Source organism: Ursus americanus, chromosome 14 (assembly GCF_024610735.1).
Source record: "Ursus americanus isolate L20-20 chromosome 14, mUrsAme1.1.p, whole genome shotgun sequence".
In the NCBI taxonomy this organism is placed as follows: Eukaryota; Metazoa; Chordata; class Mammalia; order Carnivora; family Ursidae; genus Ursus; species Ursus americanus.
Window position 1 is genome coordinate 14,144,618 of NC_142140.1, and position 16,891 is coordinate 14,161,508.

Consider the following 16,891-nt stretch of genomic DNA (forward strand, 5'->3'; position numbering starts at 1 on the left):
TATGGCGCCCTGGAGCCCTCCCCTTCCATTTTCACTCTGCAGCTTCGCTCAAATACCACCTCGTTCTCACGTATTATTAAGTCCATCTCCTTTAATATAAGGAAATGGAGACCCAGGGATATTAAATAAATCAGTAGTTATCAAACAACCCAGATGTGGCTGTTAATAGCTAATTTTCTCGAATAGGTGACATATTCGTCAATGGGCAAAGTGGAATCCATGCAATTCACTCATTAACCCATGATCGCCCAAGGTTATTCAATAATGAGACCCAGGAAGATGAAGTTTTGGCAGTGAGATGGTCCAGCCGCCAAGCGCCCTGAACCTCGGCCCTAGATGGGCCCTCCTGGGCTAGGATTTCCAGCACAGGAAACATGTTTGTTTTCAAATGGAAATAGTGGTTGGCTTCATTTTATCAATACTCGTTATCAACTGCCCTTCCCCAACCCGCCTCTCTGCCTTATCTTAAGAGCTAACTTCCCACTTTTCACACGTCTTTCTCCTTTTTAAGACTTTCTTAACTTCCGGACTCTTCTGTTCCTTTGTTATCTCTGCTGTCTCCTGTTTACCTAAACCTCTTCTCTCCCGACCCTGGTCTTAAGAAGACTTCCACTTGCTCCAGTCCATCATCTCCCTCCTCCTCCCGCCTACGGGAAGCTCACACACCATGCATGAAAAAAAGCAATTATGAAAATGAAACGCCCTGCAGCTGTAGCCTTCCCTTTGGAAAAAGAGAGTGTGATGTGAGTGCACCCCGCAGTTCTTTCCTGCCTGTCACTGGCCAGGCTCAGTCCTTCCGACACCTGCTTATCAGAGGCCCAAACCGCAATCACAGGCATGCCCCTCCAACCCGGCGACTGGGTTTGACCCCGACTTCACTGGAGGCCCTATGTGAACACCATGATCTATGTGACGATAATACCAGGGACCGATTAAAAAAACAAAACCAAACCAAACAAAAAACACTTTTAATTTAAAGATGTTTTAGGCTTGAGATAGGCAGCATTTGTACCTCTGGGAGTAGAGCGAAGTTTCCCCGCGGACCTGCGTCGCCTTCAGAGGCATCTCCTTCCACAAGACGCGTCAGTCAGAGGGAATCCGGGCCCTAGCTTTCCTGTCACGGCTCGTGGCGGTGGGCAGGGGCCGGCTCCTAGAGCCACGTGACCCAGCCTAGAGCCTGGAGGGACTTAGGGAAGTAGGTTGAGGCAGACTAGCAGGGATGTGTTTAAGAATTTGGGTTGAGGGGCGCCTGGGTGGCACAGCGGTTAAGCGTCTGCCTTCGGCTCAGGGCGTGATCCCGGCGTTATGGGATCGAGCCCCACATCAGGCTCCTCCGCTATGAGCCTGCTTCTTCCTCTCCCACTCCCCCTGCTTGTGTTCCCTCTCTCACTGGCTGTCTCTACCTCTGTCAAATAAATAAAATCTTAAAAAAAAAAAAAAGAATTTGGGTTGAGATGGAAGTAAGGTTCCCACTGGCGACTCTTGTTGCCTTTGTCCTCCGACCTCACTTTAAGAGGCTGTGACTGTGAGGAAACACATCCACTGGCCCAGGTCGCCTGGACTCAGACGCCAGGGGCAGGTCCTGCTGCCTCACCCTCAGCCCTGGACACCTCCTGCTCTCTCTCCTTTATTTTCTGTTTGGTCACCACACACTTTCGTTCTAAATTCTCTCACTGTGGTAGAACAGAGAGAAAACGAGCAAAGGAAAATGGGAAGGGCGAACATCGCAGAGATCCCAAATGCGGTTTCCCTAGGTCTTCAAAAAGAATTCTGCAAATGCTAAAGGTTTCATGAGGTAAGAGATTAACACTGACAAAACTGGTTGAAAAAAATAAAAAGAGGTGACCTAATAACCTGAAAAACCCACTTGGGCTTACCTGAGGCCAAGAGACCTTGTGGGGATTCTGGGTTTCCTTTGCAAATGGGGGATTCCAGGTTGGTAAACATGGTAGTCGGGTCAGTCAACTGTGTCCTTAGACCCAGGTTCTTGTGGTTTCAAAGGCTGGTTAGCGCCTGGCAGCCCCACCACTTGCTCTCAGCAGCGAGGTGGGGGGGAGGGCAGGACCACCTCACCCTTGGGAGTCTCTGTAGCCTGAAGGAGGGCCAGAGGGAAGCCTTCAGATTCTGTCTCCAGCTGTCAGGAGCAGGGCATTCTACCGTGTTTTCAGGCACGGCCACCTCTAATGGTGTCCACGCTGTCCTATCAGGCATGATTTCCACCCCAGGAAGGGCCCATCAGATGGGACAACAGCGCAGAGGAAGGAAGGACTCTACCGTTGAGCCAGGCACCGTGCTAGGCACGTTCACCTATGCTATCTTGTGTATCTTTGCAAACAAAGGATTTTCTTAATTACGTGGATTTGCAGATTATGTGAAAAAAGTTCTGACACAATGGTTTAATTACAATTATAATGACTAATATTCACTGAGCACCTATTATGTTCTAACGCTGGGCTGACGACTTTACCTCCACCAACTCATTCCGTCCTTATCCCCATTTTACAAAGCAGGCAGCAGGAGCTGGAAAGGACGCCTGCTCAAGGTCGCCTGGGTGGCGAGTGACAGAACCAGGCTGACAGCTCTTCACCCCCTCCTTTCTTATTTTTATGCAATGACGCAGCCGGCTTTCAATGGTGCTTGCTAGCAGGCCAACAGAACAGGCCCAGCAGCCCCTAGGGAACAAAGTTCCCGGTTGCCTGGGAGTGCTGTGTAGGAAAGCCTGCAAAGCAGAGAAGGGCAAAAACAAGTTCTCTAGTCCGCTTCATCACGTCTGCTCCCACGAGGGGGAATGAACGGTCCCGCAGCGATCCCTCTCATGAATCCTGAACACCCGCCACACACGCGTGCACAGAGTCTCCGTTTCCTCTCCGTCTTTCCATCTACTTGAGCCCCGTTTCCTCAAAGGAACACGGGACACGTTTTGTCTATCTTGCTCTGGGCCCCGAACTACCTTACATTTTGTCCACTGAGGCTGCATTTACTGCCCTCTTTTTTCTCCTTAAACCAGGTAAAACTCACAGCCCTCTTGACAGTGGCCTCAGAAAGCTCACCCACCTAAAAGGGCTGCTTCTGACTTTTGCTTGCACTGGGAGCCTGTGACCTGGTTTGAGGTGCTGCTCACGAAGGATGCCACGGCCTCCCCTTGCCACGAGAGGCGAGCCACGGCAGCTTGTAGGCTGAGGCGTGCGCGTGCTCTCCATGACTGACACCTGCTGGTGCTGCTGGCCTTCGTCCAGCACTTGCTGGTTTTATGCACAGAGAGCAGAGCTGCTTCATTGCAAGAGTCCCATCAGTTTACTAATTAGCTCTTTTCCCTTGAAACCCACTGTTAAGTCCGAAGTCAGATTCAAAATCAATATGGAAGCACTAAGAGCCACACTTGTATGGACAATTTGAAGTGGAACAGGCTTCCACCTCAAATGGACCCTCCTCGGAGTTATTAGCCTGAACTACATAGACGACGGACTTCTGGGCCAAGAGGGGCTTTAGCATCCGGAGGGAAGCGATTCGAGGAAACTCCCGAAAGAGCCAGATGCAGATGAAGGGATTAAGTTGGGTCCAGTGCCTAGGTCCCCAACCCCCCATCGTTGCTACCATCCCATCCTCCCCCCTTCCCATGCAGCATCTCACCCCCACCCCTCACACTGCCATGTTGCAGAACAGCAGAATTATCAGCAGTTGGCTTGTTCTCAAGGTAAAACGGTTGAGATGTCAAAAATGATAGCCAAGGTCACCAGAAACCAGACAGCTGAGTTCCCAAATGCCGTAAGGTGGCAATGTCAGAAGAGCATCCAGGAATGAAGTGGAGGGTCTGGAGGACTTCTCCTCCTTAGAAGGACTGATGGTGTGACTTCCTCTTTCTAAAACATCTCTGCATAACTAAATAGCAGGGCCCTTCGATTTCTTGAAAAGAAACATCTGTGGCTTCCGTTTTAGGGTAGGAAAGGCATTCTCCTTGAGTCAGAGAAAAGATTCAAGTTATCTGGAAATCCTTTTTCTTAAGAAAATCTCCAAAGCTAGAGACCCCAGAATTCAAATTAATGATACATTCAGGGGCCTCCCAACTTTTCAGTATTGAAATTTTTATCAATTTGACCAAAGGACATATGTACTACCCTTGAGACCTATTCCCTTTCCTTCTACCTTCGGTAAAGTCAGAGTAGATGATAACTTTAATTCACTCATTTATATAACTGACTCAAGACTTTTGCATTAATAATTAAACAGTAGATAATCCACAAGTAATTTCCATTTGGTGGGGAGAATGCGAAAGCTTTTCCTTGTACTAATTTTACCTGCCAATGTTTTATCATGGTAACGCTGACCTTGGCTCTGTTCTCTGGGGGTGAGTTCTGTTCTCCCTTGGTGGTAGGGGAGTCTTTCTAAAGTGCACCAGGAACACCTGCAGAAGCCAGGCCAGGAGAAATGACTAATTTGCCAGCTCCCTCCAGGCAGCGAGCATGACTTTGCTTCCCACGTAGCACCTTGCATGCATCAATAACTTTTTTAGATTGAATGAAATAAAATCAGTTGCCTCTGTATTTTTGCTAATTCAGTGAAAAACTTTATCAAAGTGAGAGCCGAAGTGAATGGCTGGAGAGTGGTTTAACTGAAAAGATTTTTGTAATCATGGTCAGAAGTGAACGGTACTATTATCAGCACTCGACATATCTGACTATGAGGTATTTCACAATTTGAGACACAAATAGGACCAAGTGTGTGACCCTGATAATATTTCAGCGTGGCTCTTTCTTTCTGTGGGACCCAAACTTTACCTGTTAAACCTAGCTGTAAACAGGGTAACTTTTTTTCTGCTGACATACCCCTTGCTACATTTATATTCCATCCATGGAATAGGAGTCTGGAGTTTCTGAATGTACTTATTAAGGTACTGGAATAATGGTTAAGAGTATGGAATGCTGGGTTTCAGAAATGGGGAAATGAAGCAGAAAAATCCCTTATTCAGGACATCAGCCTAGGAAAGAAAGCTGGATGGTATTTGACGGTATTAGTTCATCTCAGCTGCTCTCCACGTTAGCTATGAGCTAGTGCAAGAAAAGCCAGGTTTAACAGGACACTCAGTCCTAACCAAGACAACTGTGTATTAGTCCTAGAGCCTTTCAGTATCTGTGGCATTTGGGAAAATAAAAGTTTTGCCTCCTTGAGTATCACGTTTTTATCGTTTTACAAAGTGTGACTAATGCTTCTTTGTCAAATAACAGATATAAATACCTAAAACTTGGGGTGCCTGGGTGGTTCAGTCGGTTTAGCGCCTGACTCTCAATTATGCTCAGGTCATGGCCTCAGGGTCATGAGATTGAGCTCCACATCGGGCTCTGTGCTGCGTGTGGCGTCTGCTGGAGATTCTCTCTCCCCCTCTCCCCCTCCTCCCCTGCCTCCTGCGTGTGCTCTTTCTCTCTAAAAAAAAAAAAAAAAAAACCCACAAAAAAACCAACAAAAAACAACAAAACAAAAAAACCAAAAAAAACCCCCTTAAAACTTAAAAAAGATACTATGGTCCTAGGTTTTAAATAAAGTGATTCAGTCCCAATGGGAGCCCGAGAACATCAGGGGGAACGCTGGTTTGTAATGCAGCCCCCTCCTGTCAGCGCGCAGCCTGTCAACTTCGCATATCCAACAGTGGGGACCCAGCAGTGAAACAGTGCTTCCCTGCAGGGAAGTGGATCTAGCTGGGGAGAGGACTCTCAGGAGAGAGTTCAATGACAGAAATGCTTAGGCTGTCCTAAGTGGAGCTCCTGCCTGTGCCGTGTGTCCTCAGTTTGGGGATGATGGGCAGTGGAATGGGATTCCTGCATCATGGTTAAGAGGATTCCCGCTCAGCCAGTCCCGGGCTGGGATCCCAGCTCCCCCTGCTAGCTGAGTCCTCAGTGGACTGAGTCGGCCCTTCTCTGTTCCAGTTTCTCCATCTACCCACCTCAACACACTGTTGTGAGAATTACACTAAAATGCAGAGTAAGCACCTTGCATAGTGTCTGGGACCTATGAACACTCAAAAAAAAATATGTACAGAAAATAAGCTTTAGTTACTTCAGAATACTGTTTTTATTTTTTATATGTGATGACAATTTTCAAAACTTCAACCACACAAATGACTACTTTTCTAAGATCACTTTTGTTAAAGGTAAGTTCATAGGAAAGGACAGTGGCCTGGATGGAGTCAGTGGTATTAGAAAAGGTGCTGACTTGGCAGAGATCTTAAGGATCGTGTATTTCAACTTGCTTGTTTTTATAGATGAGGGAATGGAGGCCCAGAATGGCGACCTCCACCGCAAGCTAAGAAGAGAATCCAGATTTCCACACTAGGCAAGGATGCACGCGTGAGACAAAGGCAGGCCTCTCTTACTTTTGTGAGCGGGTATGATGCGACCATGTAAACCGAGTCAGTGGAGAAAGGAGGCAGGGCTGCAGAGAATAGCAGGAATCATAGCAAATTCCAGGGATCCCAGTATGCAGACCATCATGGGGAAGTCGGTGAGAGAAGGCATTCTGATGTGAAGGAGAGCATAAGTTTAGTTTTCAACATTGGCAGCTTGGAGGACCATCTCCGTGGGTTTCACCTCTGGGCAGTTTCCGATCTAGAAGTAGAGCTGTGTTGTTAGGGCTGGGCCAGGAGCAAAGACCAGGGAGAAGAACACACGGAATTAAAAGATGCAGCCGTGTTCAACAAACTTGCCAGTGGGAACGACCCAAGGATCCAGAGCTGAGCCAAGAGGGTCAGTTGAAATTAAAAAGGGAAGAAGGAAATGCCACCGAGGAAGGGGAATGTTGGGTGCAAAAGCCAATGACTTAGTTTCAGGATGGGCTCAGCCATCAAGTCTGAAATTCAGGAAGCAGGCAGGGCAAAATAAAGTTGGAAAAAGAAGCCACGTGTCCTTTGGATTCAATTTGGAGGCAGCTAGCAGCAAATAAAAAAAAAAAGCAGTTTCTGAGGTGGGAAATGAAGCAGCCTGAATCCCTTATTCAAGAAATTAGGCTTCGAAATAAAGTGGGAAGGTATTTGATGATAGTTGGGAGAGATGGCAGAGCAAAGTAATGGCTTATTCAAGATAAAGGACTCTATGAATATTTGAAAGCAGAAGGAAAGAGATGAAGGAGGAGAGATTAAAGCTTTGGGGAAGTAGAAGATAAACCTGGAATAAGAGTTCTCAGTAGGCTAAAAAGCAAGAGATCAAGGCAAAGTTGGACTCACTAGCATTAAATCCTCAAGACATCTCTCCCCCTTGATATGAATGTTTTGAGTTTGAAGTTATGTTGGAGCTTTTGGAAGTCTTAGGATATTTACAAGGACTTGAAAGTTCTACTTACTCGCTTTTCATTTTATAAAAGAAACCGTTAATGGCAAACTGAGGGTTGAGACCAGTTTCTTCTGGTGCACCGTGGTTTGAACATCCCCCACGCGCTTAGCACACCTGGTATTAAGTCATTACCTGTGTCATTATTTGCTTAGAGCCTTTCTTCTTTGATGGATCTAAATAGCACACAGGGAGAACCCACATGTGTGCTTTTAACCCAGCGCCCAGCAACCTGTGCAGTGCCAAACGTATAATGGGAGTCTGATAAATATTTGTTAAATGGGTGAATAAAGGAATGAATTAGTGAGTGGCCTCTCCCACAGAATGCAAACTTGTATCCAGGGAGATAATGCAGGATTTGCCTTATTCTCTGGAAGTGAATCACGCAGTTATCAAGTACATTACCTTTTTCAAAACCATGTGGTTAAGGACCTGGGGCTTTTCCAGTACCTTAAAAAAATAATCACACACCCCAAAGATATTGTCAAAATGAATAGAAGAATCCGTCCTTGAATGCAGATGAGAAGCGAATTTAACTGGAGAGTAAGATGGTGTGCAACATATTTACACTTTCTGTACTGGCTTGATGGCAATTTGCTTCTACTTTGTTATCTGTGCAATGGGAATAATGGTTAAGGGGTGTTGAGCATAATTAAGATGGCAAAGTACTTCTAGCAGCGTCTGATGCCTTTAGGGTTAACTCCGAGTATTATTCCATCATTTACTTCCTCTAAAAGTTAAGTTTCCAACTTTGTATATTATTTTTATTATAATGCAACTAGATGGTTAAGAGGGCTTACCGCTTATAGCTTTTCCATCTAAAAACCTTACTACTCACTCAAAATGGATAAGCTCCAAGATTCAGGAGGCATTATTACATCAAGTGTGGTCCATAAATATCTGCAGACTGCCTAAATAATGATTTAATATTAAAAGTGGCTTCATTTCACCCTCACGAGAAACCTCAGGCTCAGGAAGGCTAAGCTACTCGCCTAGCCTTACCCAGTATCGGCAACTCCAACCCAAGCTTCTTGATGCCTGCCTCTAGTCATTTTGCGTATCTGCAGCTGATTCTATCTCTGATTTTTTTTCTTTTCTTCCATCAGGACATGATGATCAGAAGCTCTCCACAGAATGGTTTCTAATTGTGCTTATGGCAACCATCTGCTTCCTCGTGTTAATTTTCACCCTCATCTGTAAAACGTAGGTTTTTGTTTTTTTTTTTTTAAATTTCAATGTTTCCAATGAGGTCTGAGTATTGAATTTTTACACTTCGGCCGTGCCTCCATTAGGGTGCCTATTATCAGATGGAATTTACAGCGCTTTGGGGTCCTCTGGACTGCCTCTCCAAGGGGAGTATGGACCAAATTTAAAAAATGAGAAACATCCTTAGGTGATTTATGGAGACCAGACAGAGCACAACACAGCCCCTCAGCCATGACGCACCCTTCTTGAATTTGACAACAGTGTAGTCATTTCTGCGAAACCTTTTACTTTTGTGTTCTTTTGATTCCTTTACTGCCTTCCCACTCAGTATCTGGTTGTCCTAGTTGAGCCACTAGCAGATTCCCTTTATAGCTTGGGAGACTGAAATCACCCCAGTGCCTCCCATGGTCTGATCTCCAATGAGGAAGTGCCAGCTCCCACCCTCACCCTTTGATCACCCGGTCCCCGAGTGGCCGATTGTCCTTTGGTCAAACTCAGATTGTAGAAAGGTCATGCAGATCTGGTGAACAACCCTCGAGCCTGCAAATGGCCCCATGAAAACTCTTCACTCGCTTTGGCAGTCAGCAAGGCAAAGTGCCATTCAGGAGGCTTAAGGACATGTTCTGTCTCAGTCCTTTCATAATTTAGAAAACTACTTAGGTTTTAAAGATCTTCATTATTATACATGTTACATTCTGTGGGGTGGAAGGTGGCAATTCAAAGGAGAGGAAAAAGTAAATTCTGTGAGCCAGGACAGGTGGGTGTGGAGCTGGATCCAGCATGGGTCAGCGGTGGGGCACCGAGGGCCTTACACATCACCCATGTTCAGAAATTAGGCCGAAAACATGGACCAACACAAAGCAATTACCATCATGTCTTCCTTGGGTGATTCAGAAGCCACATCATAGCCCAACTACTATTACAATATAGATATTTATAACTCTTGGTCCATAAAGGTTTTGAATTTATAGAACAGCAAGTCCTGAGATTAACTAGGTCAATTTGTAGAGTAGATACTGAAAGACAAGAAAGGATGCTCTTGTTCACCTAATTCTCTGCTTTACTCTGTTTTCAGAGGTCACTTATGGACCAGGTTGTTTCCACCGGTTCCAGCACCAAAAAACAGTATTAAGGATATCTTTGTAATCGTCAGCCCTGAGGTAATGTTGAAGGCTCTTATGATGGGTTCTATCTGCCCAGGGTTGGGTCTCCAGGGATTGGTCATCAGGTTACTGGTTTTCCATATTCCAAGGCAGAGTGTCTACCCGGGGGGGGGGGGGCAGTGACTTTATGTCGCTTTAGTCATTCTGCTCTTTGGCTCAATGTTATGTTATGTATGTTCATTAGTGTCGGGATATTAGAAATGTCCTGTTCAGCTATAAGTGTCCTCACCAGTCAGGCTGGTATTTTTTCTATCAGCCGTCTCTTAACTGAGCTGGGGCAATTCCTTCACTCCTAGGAGCCCTGACTTCCTTTTCTCTATAGTCAGGGGGCAGAGATGAGATGGTCCAATGTCCTGTTGAGCCCTGATGTTTTAAGAACCTGTGTTACGGCACATGGATACCTTAATCAATAACATTTTTCAGAGGAACTTTTCCTAGTTCCTTAGGATAAAGGACCATAGAGAAGGCAAATTACTTCCCTAAATATGCATTTCCTTAGGCCTTGTTGGCCATTCAAAACTTAGGCTTACCTGAATGCTCACTTAGCAACGGGCTGCCCAATTGTTCTAGCATCATTTTCTGAAAAAAGAATCATCCTTTTCCCCAGTGAATTGTCATGGCATCTTTGTTGAAAATCAGTTATCTATATATGTGTGGGTCTACTTATGGACTATCTGTTTTCATTTATCTGTTTGTCTATCATTATGCCAATGCGGTCTTGATAACTATAGCTTTATTGCAAACCTGGAGATTAGGTAGTGTAAGGCTTCCAAACAGGATTTTTTAAAAAAAGATTTGTTTATTTAAGGGGCACCTGGGTGACTCAGTCGGTTAAGCATCTCCCTTTGGCTCAGTTCATGATCTCAGGGTTCTGGGATCGAGCCCCACATCAGGCGCCTTGCTCAGTGGGGTCTGCTTCTCCTCCCACTCCTTCTGCCTACTGCTGTACCTGCTTATGTTCTATCAAATAAATAAATAAAATCTTAAAAAAAAAGAATTGAGAGAGAGAGAGAGAGAGAACATGAGTGGGAGAGGCAGAGGGAGAGAGAGAATGTCAAGCAGATTCCATGCTGAGTGTGGAGCCCAACTCGGGGCTCCATCCCAGGCCCCTGAGATCAGGACCTGAGCCAAAACCAAGAGTTGGAAGCTCAACTGACTGAGCCACCCAGGTGCTCCCAAACGAGATTTTTCTCCAAAGTTGGTTTGGTTATTCTCGGTGTTTTGTTTTGCATTCCCGTATAAATTTTAGAGCAACTTTATTAATTTCTACCAAAAAAGTTGCTGGGATCTTGATTAGGATTGTGTTAATTGTAGGTTAATGTGGGGAAAAGTGACATGTTAAAAATGAGTCTCCCAATCTGTAAACATGACATAGCATCATAGCATACAAACAAAAAATATCATCAATCTATTTAGGTTTTCTTTAATTTCTCTCAGCAATATTTTGTGATTTCCAGTGTACAGTTATTATTATACACTTTGTCAAATCCGTCCTTAAATTAAGTGGTTATTTAGATTAGGGGTCAGCAAACTTTCTCTATGAAGAGCCAGATAGTAAATACCTAACAGCCAAATGGTTTCTCTCAACTATTCAGTGTTGCCGCTGTGGTGTGAAAGTAGCCGTAGACAGTATGCAAATGAATGAGCTTGGCTCTGGCCAATAAAACTTTATTTACAAAAACAGGCAATAAGCCAGATTCTGCCCACAGGCTGTAGTTTGCTGATCCTTCATGTAGATCAAGCTATTGTATTAACAAATTTAGCTTTCCAATGTAGTGCTTCATGAACGGATGAATAACCTGGTGATTGTAGAGCAGCTAAGGGTCAAACCCTCACTGAAATGGATCATTTCGATAAGCTGTGACCTTTAGAGTTTTCAGTTTGGGTGTTTGGAATAATTATAGACCATAGTAGTTACGAACCTAGTCAAGCAAAGAATTGAGTCAGACAGAAGAACCATTCTGTCCCAACAGCCCGTGCTCTCCTTTACCAGCGAACAGGGGCTTTGCTTTTGTTAACCCATAGCTTTTCTGGAAAAAGAGTGGATCCCATAGAGAAACCTTGTTTGGTTTCATCTGAATTTGTGCCGTCAATCCCTCCTTGCTCCAGCATAGTCATCCCCGATAACCTACATTTGATTTTAGCAGCCCAGTCAAGTCATTTGTCTTGTTGCCTCTTCATGGAACATCTTAATGCTGATATCTAATTTCCCTATAGAGCCCCCAAAGATTTTCTTTAATATTCTGAGGTTGGTGAAAGAAACTGGCTTAAGAGCTTATTGTATAAGCTTGTGGTTTGTTGTTAATTAAAATCAAGTCATGTGTGCAAAATAACTTGGGGTCGACAAGCTGGTTTCAAAATAAGCAAAGGATTAACGTCAGAGCTCAGAGCTGCTAGGCTCCTCTTAGACAACTTACTTCTCACATTGCCGAGTTTCATGCATAAGAAAGAGAGACAAACTGACAGAGATAGCATATAGAACTCAGAAAATGAAGCATTGCCCTATAATGCTCTCAGCCTATGCTCTCAATTTTCCGCCTGGGAGAATATGCCCCAGCCTGAAGCTCTGAAGGTAAAGTCCTTCGGACTCACTCTTGGGGCCTCTGCTACAAGGGGGTGGGAGACACCAATTAGTGCTATTGGAAATGATGGTTTTGGTTTTGCATCCCACCAGGAAGCCTTTAGTGTGTGGGAAAGGAAGTTTTCTGCTTGCAATTACAAACTGCGTCTCTGAGCTTGGTGTGGGTACCCAGAGTCCTGGGATTTGGAGGGTATCTGCCATCCCGGAGCTCTCATTAAGCAATTTTTTGCTTGTCCAGACCCAAGTTAGAAATTGTTCTGTAACGTTCAAGAGACAGGTACTGACAGGGAGAGGTGGGAGTGAAGACGGAGGGGCAGAAGTTAACCCTTATCAATTACAAAGGCGGCGGCTTTTTGTTAAAAAAAAAATAAAAAAGTTGTGTCCTGTGTTTCAGGTTTGTTAGAGAGCAGTTTCCAGCTGTTCCTTATTTCTACAATGGTAGCCAGAGAGGGTTCCTTCCAAAATTAAATATAAGCCATTTAAATTCTAGTACCTAAGGCAGAGAGCACATTGCTCTGGTTGTCACCACATACTCAATGCACAGCAGTGTCTAAGGTACAGTAGGTATCATAGGTATTAAATATGTGTTAAATGAGGGGCTCCTGCTTGGCTGGGTCGGTTAAGCATCTGCCTTCAGCTCAGGTCATGATCTCGGGGTCCTGGGATTGAGCCTGCGTTGGGCTCCCTGCTCAGATCCCTGCTCCCTTTCCCTCTGCTCCCATCTCCCCCCATGTGTGTGCATGCACATGCACTCTCTCTCAAATCAAGTCTTTTTTAAAAAATGTGTTGTATGAGGAAGCAAGGTAGAGAAATATCTCTTGTAGGTGATTTCTGTCACAAAGTTTCTCATTAATAGCATTATAATAGCCCAAATTAGACAAATACAGCCAAATTTAAGGGGAGATTACAATAAACTATGAAGGAAAAATGGTGGAACTATTCAATGATGCAGCCCAAGAATATATATTTTAAAATATTACATGATGTTACACAGAAAGCAATTTATGAAGCTGACTATCCATTTGCCTTCATTTAACTGTAAAGGTAACTTTGTACCTAGAAAATAAGGCTGGAGAGAAACAATGGGCTGTGTGTGGGAGATAGGTTGATGGATAGAGTTTTGTTTTCTTCCTATTTTCCATATTTTCTTAGTGAACATTTACTATTTTTATAAGCAAAATACACTTAAACAATTGTAAAGAAATTTGAGAGAAGAAAAAGTGTACTTAAAGACATCTAAGGGAGGATGTTTTGTTTTATAGAAAACGGTTTCCAGTGAAACAGAAATTGAAGTCATAAGTTATGTGGAAGAGCCTGGACTTGAGACCCTGGAAGATTCCGTGTTTTGATTGGCACTGGAACGTTCTCAAAAGTGAACTCACACTCACATGCCTCAGTGATAAGAAGAACGGGAACTGTTGTTTCCTGGCAAAGAAGAGTTCCGAATTTACTGAACGCTCAGTTTAGCTGCAAGGCAATGCGGCCAGACAGATCTCTTAAAAGCGTGGATGCCTCCTAAAAAACTCCTTGCTCGCTCGGTGTGATTGCTCAACCTGACCATTCTGCCAGGTCTTTCCTTCCCCCTCTGCAGGGCACCTACTCCTCCCTTGCCAATCTTTGCGATTTACATTACTTACCTCAAACTTCTGTGCAAGAGACAGTTTTTAAGGCCGACGTCAACTGGCAGGGAAGGTTGTAGAGCTGAAGCTACCAATGGTAATACTCAACTGAAATATCCACAAGGAAGCACTCTGCCCCAGCCTGGAGTTCATTACGAATGTAGAGTCGAGGCTGTCTTTCCCAGAGCAAGTGGGACCTGTGGTGTTTTTGTTTTGTTTTGTTTTGTTTTCCCCTGAGTTCTAGAATACGTTTTCTTTCAAGTAGTGTGTGTGGGGTGGGGGACTACCTACAGATATGATTGAGGAAGCACGATTTGAGGCAAACTCATTAAAAAATGAAGAGCTAACATATCACTCCATACCAAAGCAGAGATTGCGATTTTGTTTGAGATTATATTCTTGAAGGCAGCCTGGATATTTGGGAAGATACTGAGAAAGGCCTTGGGTAGAATTGGGTTGGGAAGGGGATTGCTCAATCAGGAATGAACTTTCTGGAGAGATGTTGGCTTGCACATATTTTAAAGCAATTGTCGGGTGCTGGTCCAGTAGTTTTGGGTCAATCCTACGAGCATCCCATCAAACATCCGAATCTAGACATCCTCTCCACATCCTCCTCTAGGGGTCTGCATCTAGATTGGAGGCCTTGGTGATGGGCAGTGGGCTACAGGTAGAACCAAGTACATACAGGTGTGTCCAGGGCAGAGAGGAGGTAGGAGGGAACAGTGAGTACTCAAAAGGACCCCAACAGTGCTGATGGTACGTGGCCCTGGAGTAGGAAGCTTAGGACAGGGAAACAAGGTCACAGTGTTTTGAACCCCCTGTATGGCTACACACTTTATATGCTTTCCAGAGTTGTTTTAGTCAAGTGGATTCAATAATGGGGCACACTGAGTACCAAGTACTTCCAGAGGGTGTTCTTTTGGTAACCATCCATTGAAACAAGCAGGGAGTTAGACCCGGAACAATAGGGACAGCAGTATGACAGCTATCAGTTACTGCCTGTTTCCAAGTACTATGGACTGAATGTTTGTGCCCATCCCCCTCTAATTCATACTGAAACTCTGTACCCCAATGTGATGGGATTAGGAGGTGTGTGGGGGGGTGTCTTTGAGTGGTGATTAGATCACGAGGGTGGAGCCCTCATGAAGGGAATTAGTGCTCTTTTAAAGGGACTCCAAGGAGTTTTCTTTCCCCTACATAAAGATAGGAGAAGTTGGAGTTCTGCAACCACTAAGAGGGCTCTCCCAAGAACCCTGCCATGCTGGCACCTTGAACTGGGGACACCAGCCTCCAGAACCGAGAAATAAATTCCTGTTGTTTATCAGCCACCCCGAGTATGGTTCTTTGTAATAGCAGCCTGAGCTAAGATGCCCAGGGTTAGGAACTATACCCGATATTTCACACACATCATCTCTAATCCCGAGAAGCCCACAACATTTGTATCACTGCCGCATTTTACAGGGGAGATCACTGAAGAAACTGCATACTGAAGCATTGAATACCAGGCTCAAATGAACCCAGTAGTGTAGACAGGACTGCTGGAAAAAAGCTGAAGCCTGCTTAGAGGTGGGACCAGGAGGGCATGGCCCATGGAGGTGCTGCATTCACTGGCAAAATGTCTGATTATCGGACTGATCCAGAATCTCTGTGAATGGCATTCAAGAACCTGTATTTTTAGTGAACATTCTTAGACATTCTGAAACTCGCCAGTACATTAGAATCACCTGGAGGCATCATTAAAACAGATCATTGGGCCCCAACCTCAGTTTCAGATTGAGTAGATCTGGGGTGGGGTCTGAGATTCTGCATTTCTAATAAGTTCCCGGGTGATGCTGATGCTTGTTTCCCAGTCACACTTCATGAACAGCAGCCCTGGCTGTTTCTGATGAATACCAAAATTTGGAAACCAACTGCTGCAGGAGTAAGTGATAGAAAAGTCCTGCCCCAAATTGCCCCCTTTGGGGCTTATCGCTCTCTGACTGACGTCCTTCAAAACCAGAACCTGGAAACCTAGGGTAATGGCCACTGCCTCTGCTAGGAGTCTGGAAGAGAAGGAGGAAGCTGCCCCCACTTTGGCTGCTTCTTCATTGTTGGGTGTGGTGTTCCACATCAGAGATGCCTCCCTCAACCTCAGTACCAGCCAACACCTAGGTACAAAACCAGCACCACCATCTGGATCTTGGTCTGTGTGTTTCAGCAGCAACACAGTGTGGACCATGTGGTCTCCCCAGTGCATTAGGACCTTCCTCTTCCTCACTGCTCAGCTCCTACTCATTTTTTTGAAACCCAAATCCCATGTCTCTTCTGCGAAGCCTTAAAAAGCAGTTTGATTGAGCCTACCTCTGGGTTTTCACTCTGGGCTTCTAGCCCTCTCTCGGAGCTACTGCACTGTAGGATATACCATTCACAGTTTGGAGGTCTCCCCAGACTGTGTGCTCCAGGAGGATGGCGCTCATGTGAAATTCATCCTCTTATCTGTGCTGTCTAGGACCATTGGACCCTTTCAACCCTGGCACAGGGCCTTGCATGTAGTTGGAACTGAGTGATATTTGGCAGAGATCACCAAGGCCTATAATAATATCATGGAAAGGAAGACGGGTGTCTAATGAGAAGATGATTGGAAATAACCAGGACACACATGTGTGCCCGACCATCTGGCTGGTGTACCCTAGTCCTTTTTTGCTGATGATGTGTCTAAGTGGTGACGTAGAAATGCCGTATAAAAGGAGTTAGGCTTTGGATGTGGCATGTTTTAAGTGGTCTGTCCAGTTTTCGCTGGCTTTGTCATGACAAATCAGAGTGTGAACATTTTCTTAACAGTAAATACCCCCATCAACAGGTCAATTAGACATTGGCACCCACCTCTTTACATCTTCCACCAGGACAGGAGTGAGCGCCAGCTGTCTCCCAAAGAGCCTTCAGTCGCATGCTCAGAACAAACAGCGCTTCTCTAAGACAGCCTTTCCAATAAGGATTTTAGTCCGATGTCTTTCTTTGGCAGTTGGAATT

General features: G+C 45.0%; 1 protein-coding gene across 1 annotated transcript in view; it reads left to right on the forward strand.

Annotated features, from left to right (window-relative positions):
* Positions 1–16,891, forward strand: part of IL5RA (interleukin 5 receptor subunit alpha) — a 36,573-nt gene extending 19,682 nt beyond the window's left edge. Inside the window, exons 10-12 of the mRNA XM_045808109.2 lie at positions 8,420–8,516; positions 9,595–9,679; positions 13,526–16,891. Coding sequence (XP_045664065.1) covers positions 8,420–8,516; positions 9,595–9,679; positions 13,526–13,612 — 269 coding nt within the window. The 3' untranslated portion in view covers positions 13,613–16,891. The remainder of the gene's footprint in view (positions 1–8,419; positions 8,517–9,594; positions 9,680–13,525) is intronic.